The 24,333-nt window shown below is 43.6% G+C and overlaps 1 protein-coding gene across 4 annotated transcripts in view; it reads left to right on the forward strand.

Annotated features, from left to right (window-relative positions):
- The window catches only part of LOC135209121 (FAST kinase domain-containing protein 4-like), a 59,015-nt gene that overhangs the window by 7,919 nt on the left and 26,763 nt on the right, over positions 1-24,333 (forward strand). For all 4 annotated transcript variants that reach the window (XM_064241760.1, XM_064241763.1, XM_064241761.1 and 1 more), the window contains exon 5: positions 22,454-22,565. In XM_064241760.1, coding sequence (XP_064097830.1) covers positions 22,454-22,565 — 112 coding nt within the window. The remainder of the gene's footprint in view (positions 1-22,453; positions 22,566-24,333) is intronic.

A 24,333-nucleotide genomic window follows, 5' to 3' on the forward strand; every position in this document is an offset into this window, starting at 1 on the left:
AGGCGACCACCTGGAATAGAGAAGAACGGACGGGAATATCCAGTTTGGCTGGAACTATCGTCTTAGTATTCTGTTCACCATTGAAGCTTTCCTTCGAGGAAGACTTCTCCTTCACTCTCTTTAATAGAGAACGAAGGTGGTCGATCTCCAATCCTTATTTTGTTTTCTTGAAGGAAAAGAATTTAGGATGGAGAATCGTGTTCAGAATCCTACAAATATACTACGTATATTAACCTCGCGACATGATTCTGCTAAGCAGTTGAATGGTCCGAGGGGTAGGCGCATATCCTGGTTATTCTACGGATTGCGACTTAGACGAAAAGTATTCTAATTGAACTGCAACCCGGGTTGCCTGCAACCTCCCAGGAGTTTCCAGTTTCAATTTTATATACTTATGGTGTTGTCACAACAACACCATTTAAGCTTTTATATTTACCGAAATTCGTTTCGCTTAAATATAATTGCTCGAGCATATCTTTTTATGCTCGGTGGTTCTAGCCGAACGCATTCCTTCGTGGAAAGGATTACTTGGCAACTCAGGATGACGAGTCAGCGACAGCTACTGCGTATTGAATGCCCGAGGCATTTCAGTATCAGCTGCCGCTTTGAGATAGACGGTTGTTTATGTCTTTCTCACCTGCTTTGATTGAATAACAACCGTATCTCTGCCCAACAATACACCGACTTAAGTCTCTGATTAACGGGGATTCTCGCATACATGAATGACCATCTACTGCTGAGAGACGCTAGTATTCATCGTCTTCGGTATTGCGAGAATTTTAAACAGAGATATCTATTCGACTCTCATCTTTCTGTTTACCGCACGGTAAAAGAATTCTGTAATAGTCTCTTGCTGCATCGTATCCACGATAATGCGAATGATTTTTGCGGAATCTGAGTTTGTCCTCAAAATATCTTGTATTCGGAGGTGTACAATTGTTCATTGTCACCCCCCGGATTAGCAGATGTATTTGAAAGACATCGCCTACTCCCACACCTGCCAGCTCTACTTCCAAAAACGTTCAGCCCATGAGAAGCAGTTCTTCAAGCGGCTCTCCCCTGTGTTTCATTACTGAAGAACGCCCCGCTTTCATTGCACAACGGACAGCAATGAAATGCGGTTAGCGTTTTCAGTCATTTGTAAGAACAGGTTTAGAATCTTGAGATTCCTTCTCTCGATTCAGCTGGAAGACGTAGGTTGCATTCATTGCCTACCTTCGTCTTCAACGTCACAGTGTTGTTTCTCCTTAAGCTGAGATTCAAACGTCTATGAGATTTTCTTGCCATCAGGGACCTCGGTCTTTTGAAGGCAATTGACTTTTCGCCTTTTGAGCTTATGCATTAAGAGAATCATCGCCGCGCCGTCCGGCATCGGTGACTAACAAATATTTTATTTGTTTGGTCTCTCAGCATAACTCTTAAAGGGCGAAGGTCACGTGACTTACCGGATGCTTGGACAACTTGCCTCACTGATTCAGAACCAGTCAGTCGGCAGCTGTCAGAGCGCCCGAGTCAGTTACGAACTATGCTGTGGACTTAGTTCGGTTGTTCCAGAGCAATCATTACTTCGTCTTAAATTAAAGCTTGTCAGTATGAGTACTGTAACATAACCAAAGTCGAGAAGAGGGATAGGTCACTACGACTATTCCCTTCTTTTCGTCTTAGGTAACTGCATGACTTCTCTTGAGAAGTCAAGCACAAAGGGATGGGGATTTGTGACGCTCGATTTCGTACCGATCTTCGTAGCGAAGACTCAGAACCCTTCGGTAACTGACGATTGGTTCGAGTCCTTCACAATACCCTCCCTAATGGACGTCACCGCCTCCGCATACGAAGGCTATGCTGCTTTGTCCTGTGAAGGTGCGACGGAGCTGTCTGAAGAAACTCGACACCCAGGATGAGTGCGGACGCCTCTTCATCATTCTCTCGCGTTCCGCAAGAACTTCTCCGTGGCGCAGGTAATGAAGGCAGGCGCCTGGTCCAACCGGACCGCATGCACCTCCTTCTACCTTCAGGATATTGCCCACAGTTCCTTGGATCTTTTCCTTGGGAACCGTGGTGGTTGCTCAACGTTGTGTAGTTAACCAGACCCTCGCAGGCTGAACAGCATCGAGTCCTGGTGTGACCGTAAGAATGGATGAGGAATGAGAGTGTGACTGGCTCCTCTTCCCAGCTTTTTCTTCCCTCTACCTTTGGGTAGAGGGACACGGTCGTCACCCTGCTGGGTAAGGACGAGATGCAGGTGAGCTACTCAATAGAGCACCATCCTATCCTTTCAGTAGGGATAGGAGTAAATAACCACCTTCTCCCCAACAAGGGGGAGGAAGTGGATGCCAAATTGAGACAAACCCATCATTTTATGATTGTCTCTTGCAAACAGGAACAAGTTCTTGCTTGCTGGTACGAAGAGATACGCTTGCCTCTCTCTTAGTACTTGGCCCAGAGGTCTGACCATTGATCCTGCGGTGCACACCCCGATCAATCGGACAGAGGTTTGGATCCCTCCCTTGCTCTTACGACCAGGGAGGCACTCCAGGGTTGGACGAACACCAGTCTATTCACCAAAAAGACTCAGATTCCTCCCACCAAGAAGTGAGTCTTCCTATTGTTAAAGGACCGAGGGTTTGTATTACGTATCGGAACAAATGACAATTTGTCGAAAATTGCATCCTAACTATACAAACCTGAGGTCCTTTACATATAGTCCCACCTCATGCCACCCCTCACTCTGCAACTTTTTGCATGGGCCCTAAAGCAAAAGTGATTCTTCACCTCTCGGGCGCGCGGGCGCGCGCACGATCGGACAAGCAGTTAACTACCGTTCTCCCCTTGTTCGAAGCTTACGACCGTCCCAGCTGCCGCTAGTTACCTTCCTATTGTTAAAGGACCTCAGGTTTGTATAGTTAGGAAAAATGCAATTTTCGACAAATTGTCATTTCGCGGCACTCGCTACAGGTAGGTCAGGTGATCTACCGCCCTGCTCTGGGTGGCAGGACTAGGAACCATTCCCGTTTTCTAATCAGATTCTCTCTGTCCGGTCCGTGGTATCAACATTGTTGTTACTTCCTCCTGACTAGAATTCCTTTTTTCACAACGCTTTGATCATCTCTCGCTGATATTGGGTGCGTACTTGGATCGTTGTTTGGCATTCGCTATTGTGGACTTGTTTTTTGGACTTGGTTTTGGAATTCGTGAATATGTCTGACTCTAGTGTTAGTTTCAGAGTGTGTGTGAATGAGGGCTGTAAGGTGAGGATTCCGAAAGCTTCGGTAGATCCTCACACTACATGCAGTGGTTGTAGAATGGTTGAATGCTCGATTGAGAATACGTGTAACGAGTGTGAGAAACTGAGTGCGCAAGAGTGGAAGAATCTAACTTCTTACTTGAAGAAGTTAGAGAAAGATAGAGAGAGGTTAAAGCGGCTTACAACCCGCAGAATGTCTACATCTCGTGATTACTGTCTAGTTCTGTAGCTTCTTCCTCTGATAATCATGCCCATTCTGTTTCAGCCCGTTCAACAAATTGCTAATCCTCTAGTTCTGCTTCGGAAATAGCGGAACTCAGAGCTTCCCTTCAGAAAATGCAGGAAAAAATGGCAGCATTGGAAGGTAAGGAAAGTGAATGTGGTTTCGCTAGTGATATTAGTGTCCCCAGTGTAGTCTGGTCGTCTCTGCGACGCTCCCAGGCCTAGACCTCTTCCAAGCTCCCTGGCCCGGAGGAGAAGGAAAGTCAAAAGCCGTACGGGGGTTGTGGAGAATCCCCAACGATCAGGCGTCCCTTCGGCAGAATCTATCATATCACAAACTGCCAAGGACCGCTATAGGAAAAGCGTCCTTCGAGAGTGCTTTTCGTCTTCTAGTTCGCCCTCTCCGAGAAGAGGATGGAAGGAGTCGAAACTTTCCCGTCCGCTGAAGAGGAGTATGAAAGAACATGAGCTCAATTCTAGTCCCAAGCGCTTCTCTGAAGATGCGCCTTCGGTAATAAAGAAGGCTAGAAAACAATCAGACTCTGGGTCTGGAGGAGATCCTAGAACGCCTTCCAGATCTCCCTCCCCTGATTCGAAAGATTCCTCAACCAGGAAAATTTTAATGAATGTGCAGGAACAATTAGCCTCGTTGGTAGGAGTTCTTTATAAGGAGCCTACTCGTAAGAAGGATGATAGGCTTCCTATTAAAAGATCTAAATACCGATACCCCTGTCACGAGCAACAACGAGCCTTCCAGGGAGGTGTCGCACAGGCGACCATCTCCGGCGGGAACGGTGCGTTAGACAGGAGAGAAGTAAGAAAGGAAGTTACTCCTGTCAAGAGTTTGGCTCCAGCCAGGAGCCAGGCTCCGAGTAGGCGCAAAGAGCCAGAGTATTCAGTACAACGTTCAAGATCTTCAACCAAGCGCCAAGAGTTAACTGAAGAAGAAGATCCTGTTAGGAGTAGAGCGCTTGTTAAACGAAAAGCGCCTACCATTATCAATACTCCTACTAAACACCATACGCATTCCAAAGATCAGGAGTATTTGGAGCGACATACTCCTGCCAGGCGCCAGGAGTCCTCGGACCTCAATACTCCTCCCAGACGCCAGGAGTATTCCGAACTTTATACTCCTCCCAGGCGCCAGGAGTATTCTGAACTTAATATTCCTCCCAGGCGCCAGGAGTATTCCGAACTTTATGACTCCTGGTTCAAGAAGAAGAAGGAGTTAGGAAGGACAGTCTTTTGTATGCCTCCCGCTAAACTTACGGGGAGGAGAGGCATTTGGTACGAAACGGGAGAAAATATGGGTTTGTTCATGAAACTTACCTGTCAGATATATATATAGCTGTATTCTCCGACGTCCGACAGAATTTTCAAAACTCCCGGCACACGCAGGTGGGCGGCCAGGTGGTTAGTACCCATTCCCGCCGCTGGAGGCGGGATATCAGGAATCATTCCCATTTTCTATTCAGATTTTTCTCTGTGGCGGTAGTGAAAACACCTGTTTCCACTACCTCCGCCTAGGATTTTGAAACTTCATTAGCCGCTTAAGTATCCTACTTATTTTTTTGAATGATTGACTTGGATTTGTGGCTAGGCATACGCTATCATAAATTAATTAAAATTTTTTCATTGCATATGATGTCTGAATCTAGTTAGCCTAGTTTCAGATTTTGTTGTCTGCAACGGGTAAGGGGAGGCTACCGAAACCTTCGGTAGACACTCGTTTAGTATACATGTTTTCTTTGTTGAGAGATCAATGTAATTAGTGTAATGTTGACTGATTTCCGAAAGAGACGTATGATTCGTATGTACGCAAATTAGAGCGTGATAGAATCAGGAGGTCTTCCTCCACAGTACCAGTAGACTTTATTTTGCCTAACCCTGTGGTATGGCTTACGGGCTAGAGGAAGTTCTGTGAGAAGTAATGCCCTTTCTATTATTGTGGATTACATCAAGTAAGCTTGAAAAAAGTGCTCGCTCTCCAATCAGTGTTGTGAGTGTAGTGATGTTGATTTTTGGGCCCTAGTGTTGTGGAGGGGGGCGTCAGATCGGTCCTATAACGCCTCTAGGTCTAAACCTCTGTCGGACTCCCAGGACCAGGGAGGGGGCAAGTTTGAAAACCGAAGGAGGGTTACGGGAACCCCCCCCACCGATCTGGCGTCCTTCGGCAGGATAAGGCTGCCAAAGATCGTGCACGTGCACGAATCATGAAAGATTGCTTCTCGTCCTCCGAGGCGTCCTCCCCGCAAGGTTGGAGCTCTCGGAAGGACTCGCGCCCTCTAAGAAGCTTTAGAGAAGAGGACGCTTCACGTCCTCTCTCTCGTCAGGAGGGGAACGTCAGATCCGCCCAATAAACGCCTCTAGGGCCCTGGACTCTGTCGGAACTACCCAGGATAGGGAGAGGGCATGTCGAAAGCCGAAGGAGGGTTACGGGGAAACCCACATCGATCTGGCGTCCCTTCGGCTTGACTTAATATCGATAAGCGTGACAAAGACGCAAAATGTCGCACAGGCGGCTGTCGTCTTGGTCAAGAGATTAAAAATGTCCTTAAGGCAGGACCTCAACAAGGACGCCTTTCGAGACATTCAACGCTCTATCGAGAGAAGACTTCGTTTGCACTTCCTCCATCTAGACTGAAAGGGAGAGCTGGATCTGGTACGAAACAGGAGAAGAAGCAGGATTGAAAGCACCGTCTTTTCTTCTCAAGGAGATTCGCCAATTTGGTGGACGCTCCAAGGAGGTCTTATTTGTCATCGGCTAAGGTTTCCTCCTCCCCTCATGGCGTTATGTATACGTTATGTGACGTTCGCCTTTACTACGAAACGGGGATATTGTTCAAGCTCATAAGATTGAACGTCCGGCAAGCTGATTTGCATAGTCAAATAGCTCGCCAAGACGCATCTTACTCGTCCCTAAGGGACGCTCTGTCAGCGGACAGAGATGACACTGGACAGACTATCCTAGTTTTCGACAGGAGAAGGGCAAAGAATTCCTCTATACCCAAGAACACACAGGCGTCCTTTTAAATTGCCCTTCTGCAGTGTCGATGACCGTGACAAAGACGCAAGATGTGCACAGCCGGCCGTCGTTTTTTGTCAAGAGTGGCGAACGTCCTGAAGACTCGTCCTGATGACGATCACCGTACTTATGCTTAGGACGCTCGCGTTTCATGAGCGGCTCTCCCCTCGCCAGGAAGCCTCTCAAGTTACTCGTGTTGACGCACGTCATTCACTATGACGCTTCCCTTGATGTTCGTCACTCTTCTATTCCGGACGCTCTTCAAGACGCTCAAAGAATGCAATCAGGACGTTCGGCAAGCACCTCGCGACGATGCCTTTTCGAACGCCTTTCGGAACGTCGGCGTTCCTTTTTTGAGCGCGTGTCTGGATATGTTCATTTGCATTACTAAGACGCAAAATGTTGCACAGGTGGCCACCGTCTTTGTTAGAAGGTAACGAAAGTCTTTAAGGCCGTTCTTGGAGACGATAGCCTTACGTCTTCCTATAGTGCTCTCACACTTCAGGAGCAGTGTGCGCTCTCCAGGACGCTTTTCGGGTGGCCTTTCAGAAGACGCTCGACGTCATAAACATTGATAAGCTTTTTGGAAGACGCTCGATATCTTACACATCTGGACGCTCGCCAGGACGCTAGCGAGGACGCTCGCCAGGACGCTAGCGAGGACGCTTTTGAAGACGCTCGGCATCCTACACGTCATGACGCTCGGTAGAGCACTTGCCAGGACGTTCTTCAGAACGATAGGCGTCCTACGCATCAAGACGTTCGGCAGGATTCCTGCAAGAACGCTCTTCAAGAGAGCGTCGTCGAAGTAGAGGAAGGAGTTTGGTCTCGTCAAGATGTCTACTTCTCTTTCTACGAAGGGAGCGTTCAAGAGAATCCATCACTTGATGAATTCCAGGAAAACTGTAAGCAGATTTCGGTGTCATAAAACGCCTCGTCTTGCTTTCGGGATTGCACTGCCGAAGGGGAACTTAAGGTCATTCCTGTCGTAAAGCCCAGTCTCTAATCAGGAATCCTGCCCCTTCCTCGATTTCTGCGGGAATCGGGAAGGCTATATGCTCGAATTCCTGGATTACTTTCCGTCATGCAATTGGGTTAGTTCTCATTGACAAAGTTCTTAATAACATTTTATCGCATAAGCGGATAAGAACCAAAATTTCGAAAGAGTCTCATTCATTAGTCAGAGGCTCATCCAGGAAAAAGACTTATAGACTACGTCCATGAAGTCTTATGTCAAATATCATAAGAAGCTTGAACTTTCCTTTTCGATCTTCGGTTCTCACTTGAGGATTTCCATTTGAATAATATTATTCCTTTTCTTGGCAAAGAGAGAATGAAGACAGTCGATTTCCATTCTCTCTCTCTTCCTCGTCGAGGAAAGAATGTAGTAGAGAATTAGATGTTCAAGTGACTGCAATACTTAGGTATTTTATCTTCGCGTCATATTACTAATGTAAAGTTCAAGTCATATACGCATATCGTGGTTACCTCTACAGATGGCAACCGAAAGACTGTTATTTTAAGTGTATTAATCGGTCCTTCCTGCAAACTTCCAGGAGTTTCCGGTGTAAGGACAATGCTTGAAGGTATTGTTACAACAACACCAACTCAGCTTCTGCATGTAGCGAATTATGTTTCGCTTAAATATGCCCTGCTTGAGAATTTTCTTATGATCGATAATAGTAACGAACCTATTCCTTCGTAGAAGAGAGTAGCTGGTAACTCAGGCAGAATAGTGCGAAACGAGAGGTTGCTGTCATTGTGGATGACGCAGTATATTTAATCGGTACTCCCGGCAACTTTCCAGGAGTTTCCGATTTAACATTTGGTTAATTAAGCTAATACAGCTTCTGTATTAGCGAATTCTGTTTCGCTTAGATATGCCAACTTGAGAGTTTCTGTTCAAATAATGGAAAATCTATTCCTTAGATGAATAGAATAGCTGGCAACTCGGCATAAGACTGCGAGAAGGTGAACATAAGCTGCTGCCTGTAACTGTCACAGTGTCTCACACTGTCACCAACTCAGTGTTAGGTAGCTCGTTGTACTGCTCAGTCGGTTACGTACTCTCTCTCTCCCGCGGGATTGATTTACGAACCGTATCTCTGCCCTACAATCATGACTTTTGCCTCGGGTTGAGGGGATTTCTGGTAATCATGAATAAACGACTTCCTTTTGCTAAGAAATTTTCAACAGAGATATCTCTTAGACATGTTCGGCGCTGCTTACCGCACTGTAACAGAATTCTGTAACGAGTCTACCGCAGCAATAAGCAACTATAATAATGCTCTCCTGCTTATGGCAAAGCGCAGCCTTATTAGGGAAGGAAGCATGCTTATTGAGGGAATGGATGAGTCTTGCTGGGGACGCATTTCCTTGCTGGAGAAGCTTGTTTCCCTGAACAAGGACTGCAATTCCAGACCTCTACAGTTTTTTTCCTACAGGAGAACTGAAATAACATCAAAGATCTAGAGATAATTCTAAACGTCTCTCAATGGGTTAAAGGATCACCTCAGGTGATAATGAAGAGGAGCCAGGGCATCCGGACAGGAGGTCCTGCGGCATCATAATCTAAAAGAATTGGAAAGCCAATTTGGTTGGCTCTCCAGTTTTTCCTCGAAGAGTGAGGTTTTTGGTCGAGTGGGTCCAAATCATTCGCAGATAAATTCCGCAGCTCTCTCCATATTCCCAAGGAAAAGAGAGATGGTTATATCGGCATAGGCAACGGAAACGTAACGATCCGTAAGAGGTTCGTTACAACGATTGCCAACGTCCGTTGGCGGATCTTCTCGATCGACGGCAGCAACTACTGAGTTTGACTTTTGGAGTAAATCCTCGCTTAGGAAAGTATGTCGAGAGTTGTTTGGAGACTATTTGGGGACGTTCCTTTCGTGAGATTTTGCAATATTGAAGGACGAAGAAGCTTGCCTCTACGTTGGCGCCCTTATTCCTCCGATCCTGATGGAGCGGCTAGCAAATAGACGCCATCCTATAGTATGTAATGGAAGGGGAATTTTAGTTGGTTAGCCCTTTTCCCCTATTCAAAAGCTTAGGAAATGTAATAAGATAATCCGCTGGGTCAGTCAGGGAGGGTGGAGGAAAGACGCTGATCGGCCCCAATGTTCGGTCCTTCGAAGGAGGCTGGATTCACAGCATTGGTCACGTCCTTCAGAGAAGAGGAAGCACTTTCCAAGGACCCTTCCCGAGAGAATTCGGTCTATCTCTAACAAGGCCTCACTTCGAGAGGTTACCTAAAAATCTCTCCGCTCTGAGTCTGAATGCGTTCAGACTGTTCAAGAAGCGAGAGGATCTTCAAGATTAATTGCAAGTCCTCATTGCCAAAGCAAAGCAGTGCTGCATTATTTTGCACGTGCTACCAATCGGAGGAGGGCCTTTTCTTTCTGGACATAAGGGCATGGAAGAATGACTGTTTTTCCTTCCTACTCCTTGACCTCTGTGAAATGACTTTACCCGCCTTCCCATTCCGTCTGAAGTTATGGGAAAGAAGCTTAACGTCCCAACGATTGTCGAAATACGGAAATAAAAATGTTGTTGACGAGGGCCTCTAGGCTCATCAGAGATTCGGTATCTGTCAAACAAACAAAGCCCTTCACGGATCTTTGAGGATCTGCGGGAAATCTTGAGAGGAACTTAGGACGTAGTCTGAAGTTCTTGACGTCAAAGCCATTTCGAACCCTCCCATTTCTGTAAATCTTAATACACGTGAACCCAGAAAGGCTAATTTTCTTAACTAACCACTCTAGCTACGGCAATGAGGGTTAGTGAGGTTTTTAGTCCATCAATCAGAGGTTTTGGCTTTAGGAGGGAACATAATTCGGTGTCCTCCTAAGGCCTTCCGTTCTTGACTAAGAACGAAAACCCGTACTAACCCTTGGTCCCAGAGGCCTGGGAGATCAAGGGGATTGGCACAAATTATTTGGGCACGAGCCACAGAGAGTCCATAGTGCCCTGTTTCGGGGCTCTCAGTTTTATCTTTGATAAAAACTAAAGGAAAAGTCAAGGTCATTCGGACTAATTCTGGCGGTGATTCCAGGTAAAAAAAGACCAGACTTCGCCCATGTTCGAAGAAGAAACGCCCTGGCGTTATTTTTAAGGAGTCTTTCTAAGAGGCTTCATTTCGTCATGGTTTTGAACAAAGTATTTGAAACCTTTTAAAAGTAAGTGCTTCACGGTGAAAAAGAGGGAGGGCACGCGGCCCTCGGGGAAGCAATTTCAACAGAGCAATGTTACACTCAGTAATAAATCCTTGAGTGCCAGACGTTTGGAGCGAAGCAACTCTGTGTTCGCTTCACCACTCCCCGACGGGATGTGAAGACGTCCATATGAGATCTGCGAGTCGCCTAGGACCATACAATATCCATTAGAAATATTATTGGAGGCAGGAAGCAGCACGAAATTCCTATCCTATAGAAAAAGGGATAGGTGTGCTTTTAACTTTGAAAAGGGTTTGGCTACGCTTGAGGCGGGGCTTTCCCTATTTCACGTTAGCCTAGAAGTTATGGGACTAACTTCGATAGGTTATGGTCCAGGTGGTGGTTTTGAGCTTCGTTGGCCCTAACAGTTTTCCACTATGGTCAATATGGTATAGTAACCACTTGTGGTCACGCCCCCCGTTGACAGATCAATCCCTAAGAGCGCACCAACTACACAGGTACACTACCTTGTTGGCGAACTCTAGTTAAAGCAAAAGACAGACTCGGTCGACAGTTAATCAGAAGTCAGCTCATGCTAACAAAGGTAAGGAAATCAAGATGTCAATCGATCTGCACTTGAGGTGTTTCCTACAAATCCCTTCAATTCTGTCCCTTCCCTTCCGCCACCTCCAATGGTTGGGATTCAGCTATATATATATCTGACAGGGTAAGTTTCATGAACAAAGAAAATGTTTTATTTGATGAATACAATAAAGTTTGTTCATACTTACCTGGCAGATATATATAATTAAAAGTAACCCCACCCACCCCCCTCCCCTCAGGGGACCAGTGGTATGAAAAAATGCTGAATAGAAAATGGATGATTCTCTGAATAGCCCCTCCCAGCGGCCGGGAATGGGTACTAACCACCCTGGCCGCCCACTGCGTGTTGCCGGGAGTTTTTGAAATTCTGTTCGGACGTCGGAGAATACAGCTATATATATATCTGCCAAGGTTAAGTATGAACAAACTTTATTGGTATCATAACACAACAATAACATATTGTCTCTGTCCCGGTTTTCAGCTGAGTCAGACTTCTCGAGTTTAGTAGACTCATCGAGAAGACACGCCTTTGAATTCAGCAAAAGTAAACCATGGGGTCTTTTGGAAACGGACCACCTCCTCAAAGGACTTTTTCACACTTTTAGAAAGTTTTTAACTTTTCTTAGATTGGTCCCTTGTGGGGTTTCTTGCCAAGAAGTCTCATGAAAAAGGAACAAACTGGACCCCAGAAACCCTAAATAGCATCCTCACCCATGGCATTGATAAGGCTGTTCAGGATGGATCGGGCTGAAAGTATGCTTCCCTCTTTGGTGCAGGAGTTTTTCAAAGAAGATGGGCGGTTCACAAGTGCTTTCCTCACGGAAAAGGCCCGTCTCTCCTTCGCAAAGGTCCGCCTTATTTGTTTTGCGCCATTCCTCTCAGAACATCTTTTTTCCCTCGCAGTTTTTTGGTGAACGGATATTGCCCATTCATTGGACTGAAAATGGCCATCCAGGATCTCCTTAGACAATCCTCAAGGAAAAATAGGACCGGTGGATCCAGTGAGGAAAAGAAAGTGGCTCCGTCCAGCTCCAGCAGCAGCCCTTTCGAGGAAGAGGAGGGCCTTGCCAGCTATGATCTAATCGCCAGAAGGAAGTCAACCGAGAAAAGAAAAGGGGCAGGTCTTCCATTTCCGTCCCTTTAAGAAGGGAAAGTGAGAAAATCTATCCATCCCAGACAAACCTGTAGGAGCCCAGGTTTACATTTCTTTGCGAAAGCCTGGGAAGAACATAGGAGGTCCGAATCCTTGGACGACGTTCAACTCAGCAAGAAAGGGTTATTTACATCCCATCAAAGGACCATTCCTCCCTTGACCAACATCACCGAGGGAAACTGTCCCGCCCAGAATACAAGGACCCTGTTCTTGATGGATACTCTTCGTCAAATGGTGGAACAGATGTTGGGACAAAAGACGCAATAGAGCTTTGGTGCTGGATTGCAGCTCCCCGGGGTTTTACATCGCTTGGTTTCTTGTAGCAAAAGCCTCGGGGGGATGGAGCACTGGTACTGGATGTAAGTGCGCTGAACAAAAATTTCGTCAAAACAACAGAAGTTTCAAGCATGGAAACGTTCTGCTTCAGTCCCTTGCCAGCAACTGCTGTCCAAGAGACTTGGATGGCGTCCCTTAGACCTTCAGGACGCATATTTCCACATCCCGATCCAGCCCATAATTCGTGCGAGGTAAGTACCTTCGATTTATGTTCGAGGGAAGAAATCTATCAGTTCAGGGCCCTGTGTTTCGGCCGTTTACCACGGGCTTCCTCAACGTCTTTACGGGACGGCGTGAGAAAAATGTATCAAGACACTTACATTTGAAAGGGATAAAACGTATCCCTGTACCTGGTACGACTGGTCCTCATCAGAGCCAGGTCTCCAAAAGCAGTTTTTTTGGAGGACCTTGTCCAAAACAACACTGGAATTGACAAAATCATTGGGAGTTGATCGTGAACCTCGAGAAGTCTCAGAATGATCCCCCAGCCAGACAACGTTGGTTTTATCTGGGGGATTCAGTATGGATTTCTCGGGTGGTTTTAGAGTTTTTCTTTTTTTTTTCCCTCTCAAGAGAGAATAACAGGAAAGGCCTGTGGCCACGGTATCCGTAAAACTTCTTTAGGGCAAAGAGCGACACTTCAGCGAGGGAATGGACGAGCCTTCTGGGGACCCCTTTCCTCGCTCCGAACAGATTCTTTCCCCGAGGAAGACTACATCATTCGTCCGCTTCCAGGTTCTTCCTGAGGAAGAAGTTGGAGTTGGAAGACAGGACCAGCGCTCGTACACGGTTTCCAAGCTCGGAAGGACATAAAAAAAAAATCATTTAAAGTGGTGAGGGTTGATTTCCCTTAAAAAGAAAAACAAAAGGGCAGTATCCCTGCAAGTACGGAACCCAAGCCTGACATCATTGTTTCTCAGACGCGTCAGGAGTCGGGCTGGGGTGCAAAACACGGGGATCCAAAGGAAGTGTCAGGCCACCTTGGTCGCCAGAAACAGGTTTGATTATATAATTGTATAATTGTTATGGGTATAGATAAGTGTGATTAGATATTGTATAATTGGTTATGGGTATTTATGCATTCGTTGGAAATATGGGTGGGGTGTCCTATATATAGACAACATGTGGTTAAGATTGCTAGAAAGGTGTCTGTTGATATGTATTTTGAAGTTGTGTTTGTGACGTCATAGGCTGTGACCGTCATAGACAAAGATGGCTGGCGGCGTCGGCCAGGACGTAAAACAATACACGGAGGGGCAGTAGAAAAGCACCCGTAGGTTGGGGTGTGTGGTTTTGGTAGGGGAGAGCTCTCTTTCCCTTGGTAGGAGTTGTTTTTTTTGGGTCGTAAGTCTTGTGGGTGCTGGTGTTTTAAAGGTGATTTTCGTGGAGTGTACTGGAGTTTTGGAGGGAACAAAGCGGTTAACAGGTGGGTAGATTATTACATTTTTAAGAGAAAAGAAAGGAGTTAGGGCTAAGGCCCAAAATTCAAAACTTGGGTAGCAAGAGCGTTGGTTGAGCAAAGATGCCTGGATCCGACAGTGAACAAAAAAGGGAGGATCCTACTAGATGGAGAAGTGGGAATGTCCTAGGTTTTTAAGCGGGATACAAGAAGAATACAAAGAATTGGAAAGGTCAAGCCGAAGATTGGCTATTGTTTTGTATGGAGGAAGATACAAATACCCTGGCGATAGAGAAATGAGAATGAGCTTAAAAGGGAAAGCCCGAGCAGCTAGTGGAAGCATTAGATAAAGATAAACTTACTGGTACAGAGGGTCCAAAGTTAATCCTAGAGAAACTAGATAAAGCCTATCTAAAAGACTCGGTAATGGAGAATTACGGTAGAATAAAAAGATACCTTCTAATAAGAAGAAGAATCTAGTGAAATATGGCGGACTATTTAATTAGATACGAGAAGGCAGCATCTGAGTGTGAAGAGCAATGGGGAAAGGCGCGCTTGAGGGCGAAGTCAAGGGGTATCATGTAATAGAGCAAGCAAATCTCACGGAAATCAAAAAACAAAATGGTATTATCGGCTTGTGGGCAAGAAAAAAGCTAGAGTACGGACAGTGTCGCAAACAAACAATGAAAAGACTATTTGAGGGATTAGGGACTAAAAGAGGAACGGGAATGGTGGGGTTCGTCAGAAGGCAATGCCAGTTCTGGGAGAGGGAGGGAAAAACCAAAGATATCGGGGAAGATGGAACCGAGGAAGGGGTGGTAGAAATCCTATAAACAAAGAAGGGAAGGTAACAGTATGTGCAATATGCAGCTCAGAATGGCATTGGGCTAGGGATTGTCCTCAGAATTTTCATAATAGGAAGAAAAGAAAACTGAAACAAGACTAGAAGAAAATAAGGTAAAAACAGAAAATGGGACAGAAGAAGAAGAGGTTTATGTAGGAGAAGTTAATAAAATAGTGGAAGCATCATGGGAGGTGGTTGATGCAATTTTGGACACAGGGTGTAAATCAACAGTTTGCGGGGAATTGTGACTAGCACGTATTGTCATGGATTTGAGTCAGGAAGAGTTGAGGAGAATGAGGGACACTAGGACAGAGTCTAATAAAGTGTTTAATTTGGTGAGACATCTTATAAGTCCAGAGGAATAATAGAAAATACCTGTGATACTAAAAAACAGAAAGTTTTATTTGAAGACGGAAATTCTGCAAGGTGATATACCCTGGCTGATAGGTAAGCAAACCATGAGTAAAATGGGTATGACCCTAAATTTGAAAGAAAATTGTGTCATAGTAGAAGTATTAGGGGGAATGAAAGTAGAGTTAAAGAGAAGACGAACAGGGTCATTAAGAGTGCCTATAAGGAGGAGGAAGGTAGAGAATTATTACTGGAGGGTTGGAAGGGAAAGAATCCGAGGGAAATTAAGAACACAATGAAGAAATTACATTTACAGTTTGGTCATGGGAAGTGGAGATAAATATGGAAGCTAACAGAGGAAGCACAATGGAGTAATGGTTTAATCGAAAAAGAAAAAGAGGAAATAAGAAAGTTACTAACGGAACTGATCAAAAATTGTGTGGTTTGTAAAAAAATACAAAAGAAACCCCCGCCAAACCGGTAGTAGGCTTTTCTTGGAGTAAAACGTTCAATGAAGTCGTAGCGATGGATGTGGGGAGATAGAAGAGAGAAAGTTCTTGGTAATAGTGGATATGGCAACGAGATATTGTCAGGCCTGTTGGATAAAAGATAAGAAACCAGAAACTATAATAAAGATACTTTTTGAGTGCTGGTTTGCTATATTTGGAGCACCCTCCAAAATATTGTCAGATAATGGGGGAGAATTTCAAAATGAAAAAGTAAGGAGGATGGCAGAAAAATGGAATATTAAAGTATTAGCCACAGCATCAGAATCTCCGTGGAGCAACGGATTATGTGAAAAGACCGTAGGCATGATCAAGGGAAGTGTAAGGAAGATGATGGAGGAAGAGGAAGTAGATTGGTCCCTAGCTTTGAAATGGGTAGTGAGTGCTAGGAACTGTTTAATGAATAATGGAGGTTTCTCTCCCAACCAATTAGTATTTGGAAAAAACCCTTCACTGCCTAACCTAATAGGAGAAGAAAGTTCTAGTCCTGCAAGCAGAGAAAAAGGGATGGAAGAGGGTATGGTAAGGGACACACTGAATGCAATGCACAAGGCCAGAGAAGCATTTATAAAAAAATGAGTCCTGTAATAAAATAAGAATAGCGCTAAACAAAAACATCAGAGAACATAAATTTGAAGAAGCAGTGGTAGGAGATGAGGTATTCTATAAGAGGGAAAATGAAAATGAATGGAGAGGACCTGCTCATGGTAGTGGGAGTATCGGGGAAAACAATAATAGTCAAACATGGGGATTCTTTAAGAGAATAGCTAGGATACATGTGACAAGGATTCAACGACGATCACCAGATACAGAAGAGATATCGGCTAGAATAGATAAATCCCATGGGGTGAAAGGTAGGTCAGATGGCCCAAATGAAGGGAAAGTAGATTGGCTGGAAGGAGAGGAGATAATGGGTGAGAGAAGGAATGCAGACACAGAAGAGACTATAGAAAGAGAGGTGATAGAGGAAACAGTGGAAAGGATAACGGGCAAAGTGGGTCAATAGAAAGCGAGTTAATGGAAGAGATACCAAAATTCAAAAAGGGAAATAGAGTTAGGGTGGGCTATAAACAATGAATACAGGACAAGTAGAAGAATGGACTATTTTAGGTCTTGCAGGAAAAAAGATCAAGCCAAGCATGGGCTGATTCGTACAATATACGAGACTCACAGTCAGGTGACAAAGGGTGGGTTAACTTGAGGGATTATAGTCAGGTAGAAAAAAATTGAAGATGAAGAGGAGGTGTTGCTGGGATTTGAAAATAGAAGCATAATGGAAGCTAAAGAAAAAAGAACTTCTAAGTTGGAGAGATAACCAGGTATATGAGGAGGTAAATGATGTTGGACAAAAAGCTATATCTACAAGATGGATAGTAACTGAAAAGATAAAAGGGGGGGAAAGGATATGTAAAGCAAGATTGGTAGCTAGAGGGTTTGAAGAAGAAATGGCTGAGTGGGAAAAGGATGCTCCCACATGCAATGCTGAAATTTTAAAATTCTGTCTAACCATAATAAAGGTGAAAAATTGGAATTGTTATACATTGGATGTCAAAACTGCATATTTACAAGGTGACGAGATACAAAGAGAAGTGGTACTTGAATGAAGCCACCAAGGGAAGATGGTTGGAGGGATTATGGAAGTTGAAGAAAACAGTCTATGGGCTCAAGGATGCAGCAAAAGCATGGTATTGTAAAGTGGTGAAAGTAGTGAAGGAGCTTCAAGGTGAGAGAAGTAGACTAGAACCTAATATATTCTTTTGGAAAAAGAACAATAAATTGGAAGGCATTTTGTGTACACACGTAGATGATTTTTTGCTACGGAGGAACTGAAGGATTCTTAAAGGAAACGATTGGGAGATTGAAAGGGAAATTGGCAAGTAGGAGAACAAGAGAGTAAAAGGTTCAAGTATATAGGAGTAGTAATAGAGCAGAAGGAGAATAGATTTTCCCTTAATCAGTGGCAGTATATAAATTCCATAAGAGAACCAGAGGCTAGAAGATATACGGGTAATAGAGTGCTAGAACAAAAATGAGTTAACAGAGTACAGATCAGTGGTAGGACAGCTGAATTGGGTATCACTACACACGATGCCAGAAATATCATATGATATTAGCGAATTAAGTAAAGCATTTAAAGAAGGAACAACTCAGGATATGAAGAAACTTATTAAAATTGTGAGAAAAACTAAGAGCATGATGGGCGAAGTTACAATAAGTGAGATGGAAGAAGAAAGGGTTTATTGGGAAGCCTATGCAGACGCTTCATTTGGAAACATAGAAGATGGCCATACTCAACTGGGTTATATTATTTCTTTGACAGATGGGAGAGGAGAAGTCCCATATGGTGGAAGTCTAGGAAAATCCAGGAGAGTGGCAAAATCCACCATTGAGGCTGAAGCCCTGAGTGTTGGGGAAGCTGTAGAAGGATTGATTATATTTCAAGCATTTGTGGGAAGAGGTAGTAGGAGGGGAGAAATTTAGAAGCCTTGGTTAACAACTGATAGTAAAACACTAATAAGACCGCCATCAAATCGAGCACTGGTGTAAGTAGCAAGAGATTAAAAAATAGATATTGCTGCAATAAGGGAAACCATTGAATCCGGGGAAATAAAGGAGGTGAGATGGATAAAAGGAAAGGAGCAAGTGGCTGATGTATTAACTAAAGCAGGAGTTTCAGGGGAATGTATTAGAAATTATGTAGAGGGTAAAGAGTTGGAGGACGAAGGAAATTAAGAGGGGAATACTAGGTTAGGAAACAGTCGGAGGGGAGGGAGAAAGAGATAAGTGTGATTATATATTGTATAATTGTTATGGGTATAGATAAGTGTGATTATATATTGTATAATTGTTATGGGTATTTTATGCATTGTTGAAATATGGTGGGTGTCCTATATATAGACAACATGTGGTAGATTCGAGAAGGTGTCTGTTGATGTATAAGTTGTGTTGTGACGTCATAGCTGTGACGTCATAGACAGATGGCGGCGGCGTCGGCAGGATGTAAACAATAACACGGGGCAGTAGAAAAGCACGTGTTGGTGGTGTGTGGTTGGTAGGGGAGAGCTCTCTGTCTGGTAGGAGTTGTTTTTTGGGTCGTAAGTCTTGTGGTGCTGGTGTTTTAAGGTGATTTCTGGAGTTGGAGAAAGCGTACAGGTGGGTAGATTATTCATTTTTATAGAGAAAGAAAGGAGTTAGGCTAGGCCAAAATTCAAACAGGTGTCATGGCACATAAATTGCAAAGAGCTTTTAGCAATTCACCTTGCGCTAAAGAGCTTCGAACACATAGTCAGAGGCAAGGTCGTACAGATAAACTCAGACAATACGACCGCTCTGGCTTATGTCAAGAAACAAGGAGGGACTCACTCTTTCGCTCTGTACGAGCTGGCAAGAGATCTGTTGATTTGGGCGAACCAAAGGAAGGTAGTTCTTCTAACAAGGTTTGTCCAAGGGGAGAGGAATGTGAGAGCGGACAGACTGAGCAGGAGGTTCCAGGTCCTTCCCACAGAATGGACACTCCACTCAGAAGTCTGACAGAGCCTTTGGTATCTTTGGGGGAAGCCTCAAATAGATCTTTTCGCCACATTCCTCTCCAAAAGGATAGACACGTTTTGTGCCCTAGTGGAAGATCCCAGGGCTTATGCAACAGATGCCTTTCTCCTGGACTGGTCAGGGCTAGATGTTTACGCTTTTCCCCCGTTCAAGATACTGGGGGAAGTAGTCAGAAAATTCGTGCATCCGAAGGAAACCAAAATGACTCTGATTGCTCCGTATTGGCCATCTCAGATTTGGTTCACTGAGGTGATGGAGTGGACAGTGGACTTCCCCAGATCTCTTCCAAACAGAATAGATCTGCTCAAACAACCCCACTTCGAGAGGTACCATCAAAACCTTCCCGCTCTTGCTCTGACTGCCTTTCGACTATCGAAAGACTTGTCAGAGCGAGAGGGTTTTCTCGCCAGGCAGCAAGAGCAATTGCTAGATCCCGCAGATCATCTACTAGGCAAGTGTACCAATCGAAGTGGGAGGTTTTCAGAAGCTGGTGCAGGTCGAAGAAGCTGTCCTCTTCCAGTACCTCTGTGACCGAAATTGCGGATTTCCTTCTGTTTCTTAGAGAAAAGTCGCATCTCTCTGTACCGACTATTAAGGGGTACAGGAGTATGCTTTCAGCAGTCTTTAAGAGACAAGGGATTAGATCTAACGAATGATAAGGATTTTGCACGACCTCATTCGTTCCTTCGAAACATCAAAGTCACTTGAACCTAAGGTTCCAAGCTGGAACTTAGATGTGGTTCTTAAATTTCTATCCTCCGAAGAATTCGAACCACCACACACTGCTTCATTTCGTAATATCACTAGAAAGTGTTTGTTTCTGATGTCTCTTGCAACGGCAAAAAGAGTCAGTGAGTTGCACGCCCTTGAATCACGAGTCGGCTTCAAGGAGACTCTGCAATTTGTTCATTCCAGTCTCTCTTTCTTGCCAAAATGAAAACCCTTCGAATCCCTGGCCCAGGAGCTTCGAGTAAAAGGACTTTCTAGTTTGGTGGGCAGAGAGGCAGAAAGATCCCTTTGCCCAGTTAGAGCTCTTAAATTCTATCTGGACAGGAAGAAGCAGTTGGGGGTTCGCAAAAAAGGTCTTTGGTGCTCAGTAAAAGACCCCAAGAGAGCAATGTCCAAGAACGCCTTAGCCTTCTTTGTTAGAAGTGTTATTACGGAAGCTCATAAGAATTGTCCAGATGATTCTTTTAATCTTTTAAGAGTGAGAGCCCACGAAGTTAGGGCAATCGCAACCTCTGTTGCGTTCCAAAGAAATATGTCACTTAAAAACATTTTGGATGCAACTTATTGGAGATGCAACTCTGTGTTTGCATCTCATTATTTTAAAAGATGTGCGAGTTACGTATGAGAAATGTTTTTCTCTAGGTCCGTTTGTGTCAGCACAGACGGTTCTGGTAAGGGAGCTAGCACCGACCCTTAATTAATGTATGTAACCCTCTTGTTGGATGTGTTCTTGAGTTTCCTGTGCATGGAAAGTGTCAGGTGTCGCACAGGCGACCTTCACTTCTCTTCACTAGGAGATCGAGTGACAGCTGACTTTTAGAGGGGTACAAAATTTTTTTTTGTATTATTGTATGTGTGGTTATTGAGTTTGTGGTTGTTTGCTAAGAGTTTGGGGATAGCTCTTGGCAATCTTAGAACTAACACGGGTGTTAGGTTCGGGTGATCGGGATCGGTTGTGTGCTCCTTAAATAAAGGCGTGCTGTCATATAAGCGGATGTGCTCCCATTGACAAATGCCAGTTAGGTTCTGTCGAGTAAGTGGATGATACCCCATCGACAGATCCACAAGAACTCTTGGCCACAGATCACTATCTCACTAAGGCTCTTGAGGTGAAGCAGACTCCTAGACAGCAGTCACGAAGTCTTCCACCTGATAAGGTAGGAACCAAGGTCTGTAAATACCTACAACATATGTTGTTTACCTGTCTAGTCAGTAGTTAGCTGTCTCTTGCCCTCCACCAAAGGGTGTCAATCAGCTATGTATATATCTGACAGGTAAGTTGAATGTATGAAAATGATATTGTTATGATACAATAAAGTTTCATACATACTTACCTGGCAGATATATACAATTGAAGACCCACCCAGCCTCCCCGCAGGAGACAGGTGGAAGAGAGAATCTGATTAGAAAACGGGAATGGTTCCTAGTCCTGCCACCCAGAGCAGGGCGGTAGATCACCTGACCTACCTGTAGCGAGTGCCGCGAAATTTGAATTTCTGTCGGGGACGACGGAGTCGATAGCTATGTATATATCTGCCAGGTAAGTATGTATGAAACTTTATTGTATCATAACAATATCATTTTACTAACAGGATTTAAAAAATAGTCAAATTTGCATATGATAGCTTGTCACTTGAATTTCACCATTGTATTTAAAAGACAGGACAGGATCAGGAACTAGGGAAAATAAGTTATCAAGTTGAATCCAAATGATAATGTAACTCAATCATGCATTACAGTTTTAGAATTAGTTTAACACGTCTGTTTTAGTTGTTTCAGTTTGTTGTTTTTACTTGCTGTTCATGCGTTGATATTCGTTCTAATCATATTTTAAAGGATGATACTTGTACCTTATTTTGGTATGTCTGAAAAACAAAGTCAAAATGATCTGCTGAAAGTAGCTGAAAATAATGCATCAGAATTTAAGTCACTCTGGATTTGGAATTGAGATGTGGTGAAAATTGTATGATTGAATTAAAGAGTTACAGTAGAAGTACTCAGTACGTATATACTAAGTAAATACCAGTTATTCCTTTTTCATTCTTCTACCAGAATACTTAACTAGCACTGACAAGTATTGAATATTTACCGTATGTGTTTTGTGGAATGAATTATGAAATTGGTTGAAAGATTGAAGTCTTAATAGCTTAGGTTTTGTGAGTTAAATCTGTTTAGCTGTTCTAAGGAGGACACACAATCCTTCAGATGCTAAACAAGAAAGAGATCTTAGTTCCCTAAGTGTAGGTTTGCTTCATATTGTGCTGATAATAGCAGAGGAACTGAAGTTGATACTTATTGATACAGTTGTGTCTTTATTTATTCTTACTGTCCTTTTCAGGCTTTTGGCTTTGTTAGAACGCGACTCGCAATTGAACAATCCATTAGTAGTTCTAAATGGTTTGAAGAACCTTCATAGACTGGGTCTAAGTGACGATGCCTATGTAATTCAGGTAGGTGAATATTTTACATGTCTATGCTAATTCAGAGTTATTCACCCAACTTTATACAAGTTTTACTTGTGTTCTTTGGGAGGTATTGAGTATAAAATTACTTTTTTGTGTGTATTGTATATGTTTGATTTCTTTATATCTTTAGAATATCTTTAGGTTTTTTGTAACTAGTTCAGCCATATTGCAAACTAATTTCTCATGTATCGGTGGTTTATAAGGTTTCAAAGAACTATTGCAGTTCATGCTGAGGATTTTCAGCACCCATATTTCATGTCTGGTGCTTCAGAGTTATATGGTTATTCTTAAAATGTGAAAAATTACCCTTTTTCTGAGTAAAAGCAAAAATAAGGTCCTTTTCACTCTCAGTTCCTGGAGTATTCTCTGGCCTTGTGAGTGCACCTCATGCAGTGCACTGTAGGCATTACTTAAGGTTCTTTGCAGCGTCCCTTCGGCCCTTAACTGCAACTCCTTTCATTTTCTTTCTCCCATCTTACTTTCCACCCTCTTCTAACAATTGTTTCAATATTATTTCCAGTGCTGAATGACCTCATAGGTCCCAGCACTTGGCCTTAGGTCCAAATTTTACACTCCATTCCATTCCATTCCATTATCTGGCCTTATGTCTAGTTCTTGTGGTATTGTGTCACTTACAGCAGTCAATCTACATTTTTCCTTCATCACCCAATTTCCTTTCTCTTTTTAAGGGACATGGAAAGTCAGGGCATGCCACTCGAGTCATATTCGTAATACTCTAAGTGTCTGGTAGGCATGTTTAATATTCATTAATAAAGATGACTGGCATGGGGTACAAAACTGACGTCAAGTACTTTACTATCAGCTTGACAAATGACTCGGCTTTGGTTGGAATTTTTTCTCGAGAATGCCATACTACAGTTGAGAAACTTCACTGTGACTTTCTGAATTGCCATAAAAGCAACATACAAAATTTGCAGTATCATAAGTGGCTCACTTTCTGAGTTGTATGAAGTTGAGAAAAAGACTTGGAAATGTCAAGTTTTTTCACTTAACCATAACCTAAAACATTCTTGACTTATGAGAAATGCAAATATTCATATTTTCTAGCTTCATGCATTGTCACATGTACTGCTGTATGTTATTCACCAAAGTATTTGTCAAAACATTTCCACTTGTCAATTACTTTGATGGCATACGAGTATGCTAACACTTTTGGCTAAATTTCACTTATAAAAGACTTTTTGAAGATCTTGTCACAGTATAGTAACACAAAATTGTTATGAAACAGGAAATGCATACATCATTGTGTTTAACTTGAAACACTGATAAGTAATGCAAAACCTCACCCTTGTACTGAGATGCCAGCAAAAACTGTGTATTACATTCTTGGTAAACTCATGGTTTTTACTGATGTACATGTTGATTGTGCAATGCTGGTATTTTTCCTTCCATAACAGAAAAACATTCCTTAATTACAAAAAGACATTTTTACACATGCAACTTACCCGGCAGATATATACTTAGCTTATGTCTCTGACGTCCGACAGAATTCAAAACTCGCGGCACACGCTACAGGTAGGTCAGGTGATCACCCCCTACCGCCGCTGGGTGGCGGTAATAGGAATCATTCCCGTTTTCTGACAGAATTTTTCTGTCGCCGGTGCTGACAACAACTTTGTTGGTAGCTCCTGCTTAGAATTTCTTGCTTGCTTCGCCGAGGATTATTTGGGAAGTATTTGATCTTTGGTTGTTGGCATACGCTGTTTTTTGGATTTAGTTGGTTAATATGTCC

The sequence above is a fragment of the Macrobrachium nipponense genome, chromosome 37 (assembly GCF_015104395.2).
Source record: "Macrobrachium nipponense isolate FS-2020 chromosome 37, ASM1510439v2, whole genome shotgun sequence".
In the NCBI taxonomy this organism is placed as follows: domain Eukaryota; kingdom Metazoa; phylum Arthropoda; class Malacostraca; order Decapoda; family Palaemonidae; genus Macrobrachium; species Macrobrachium nipponense.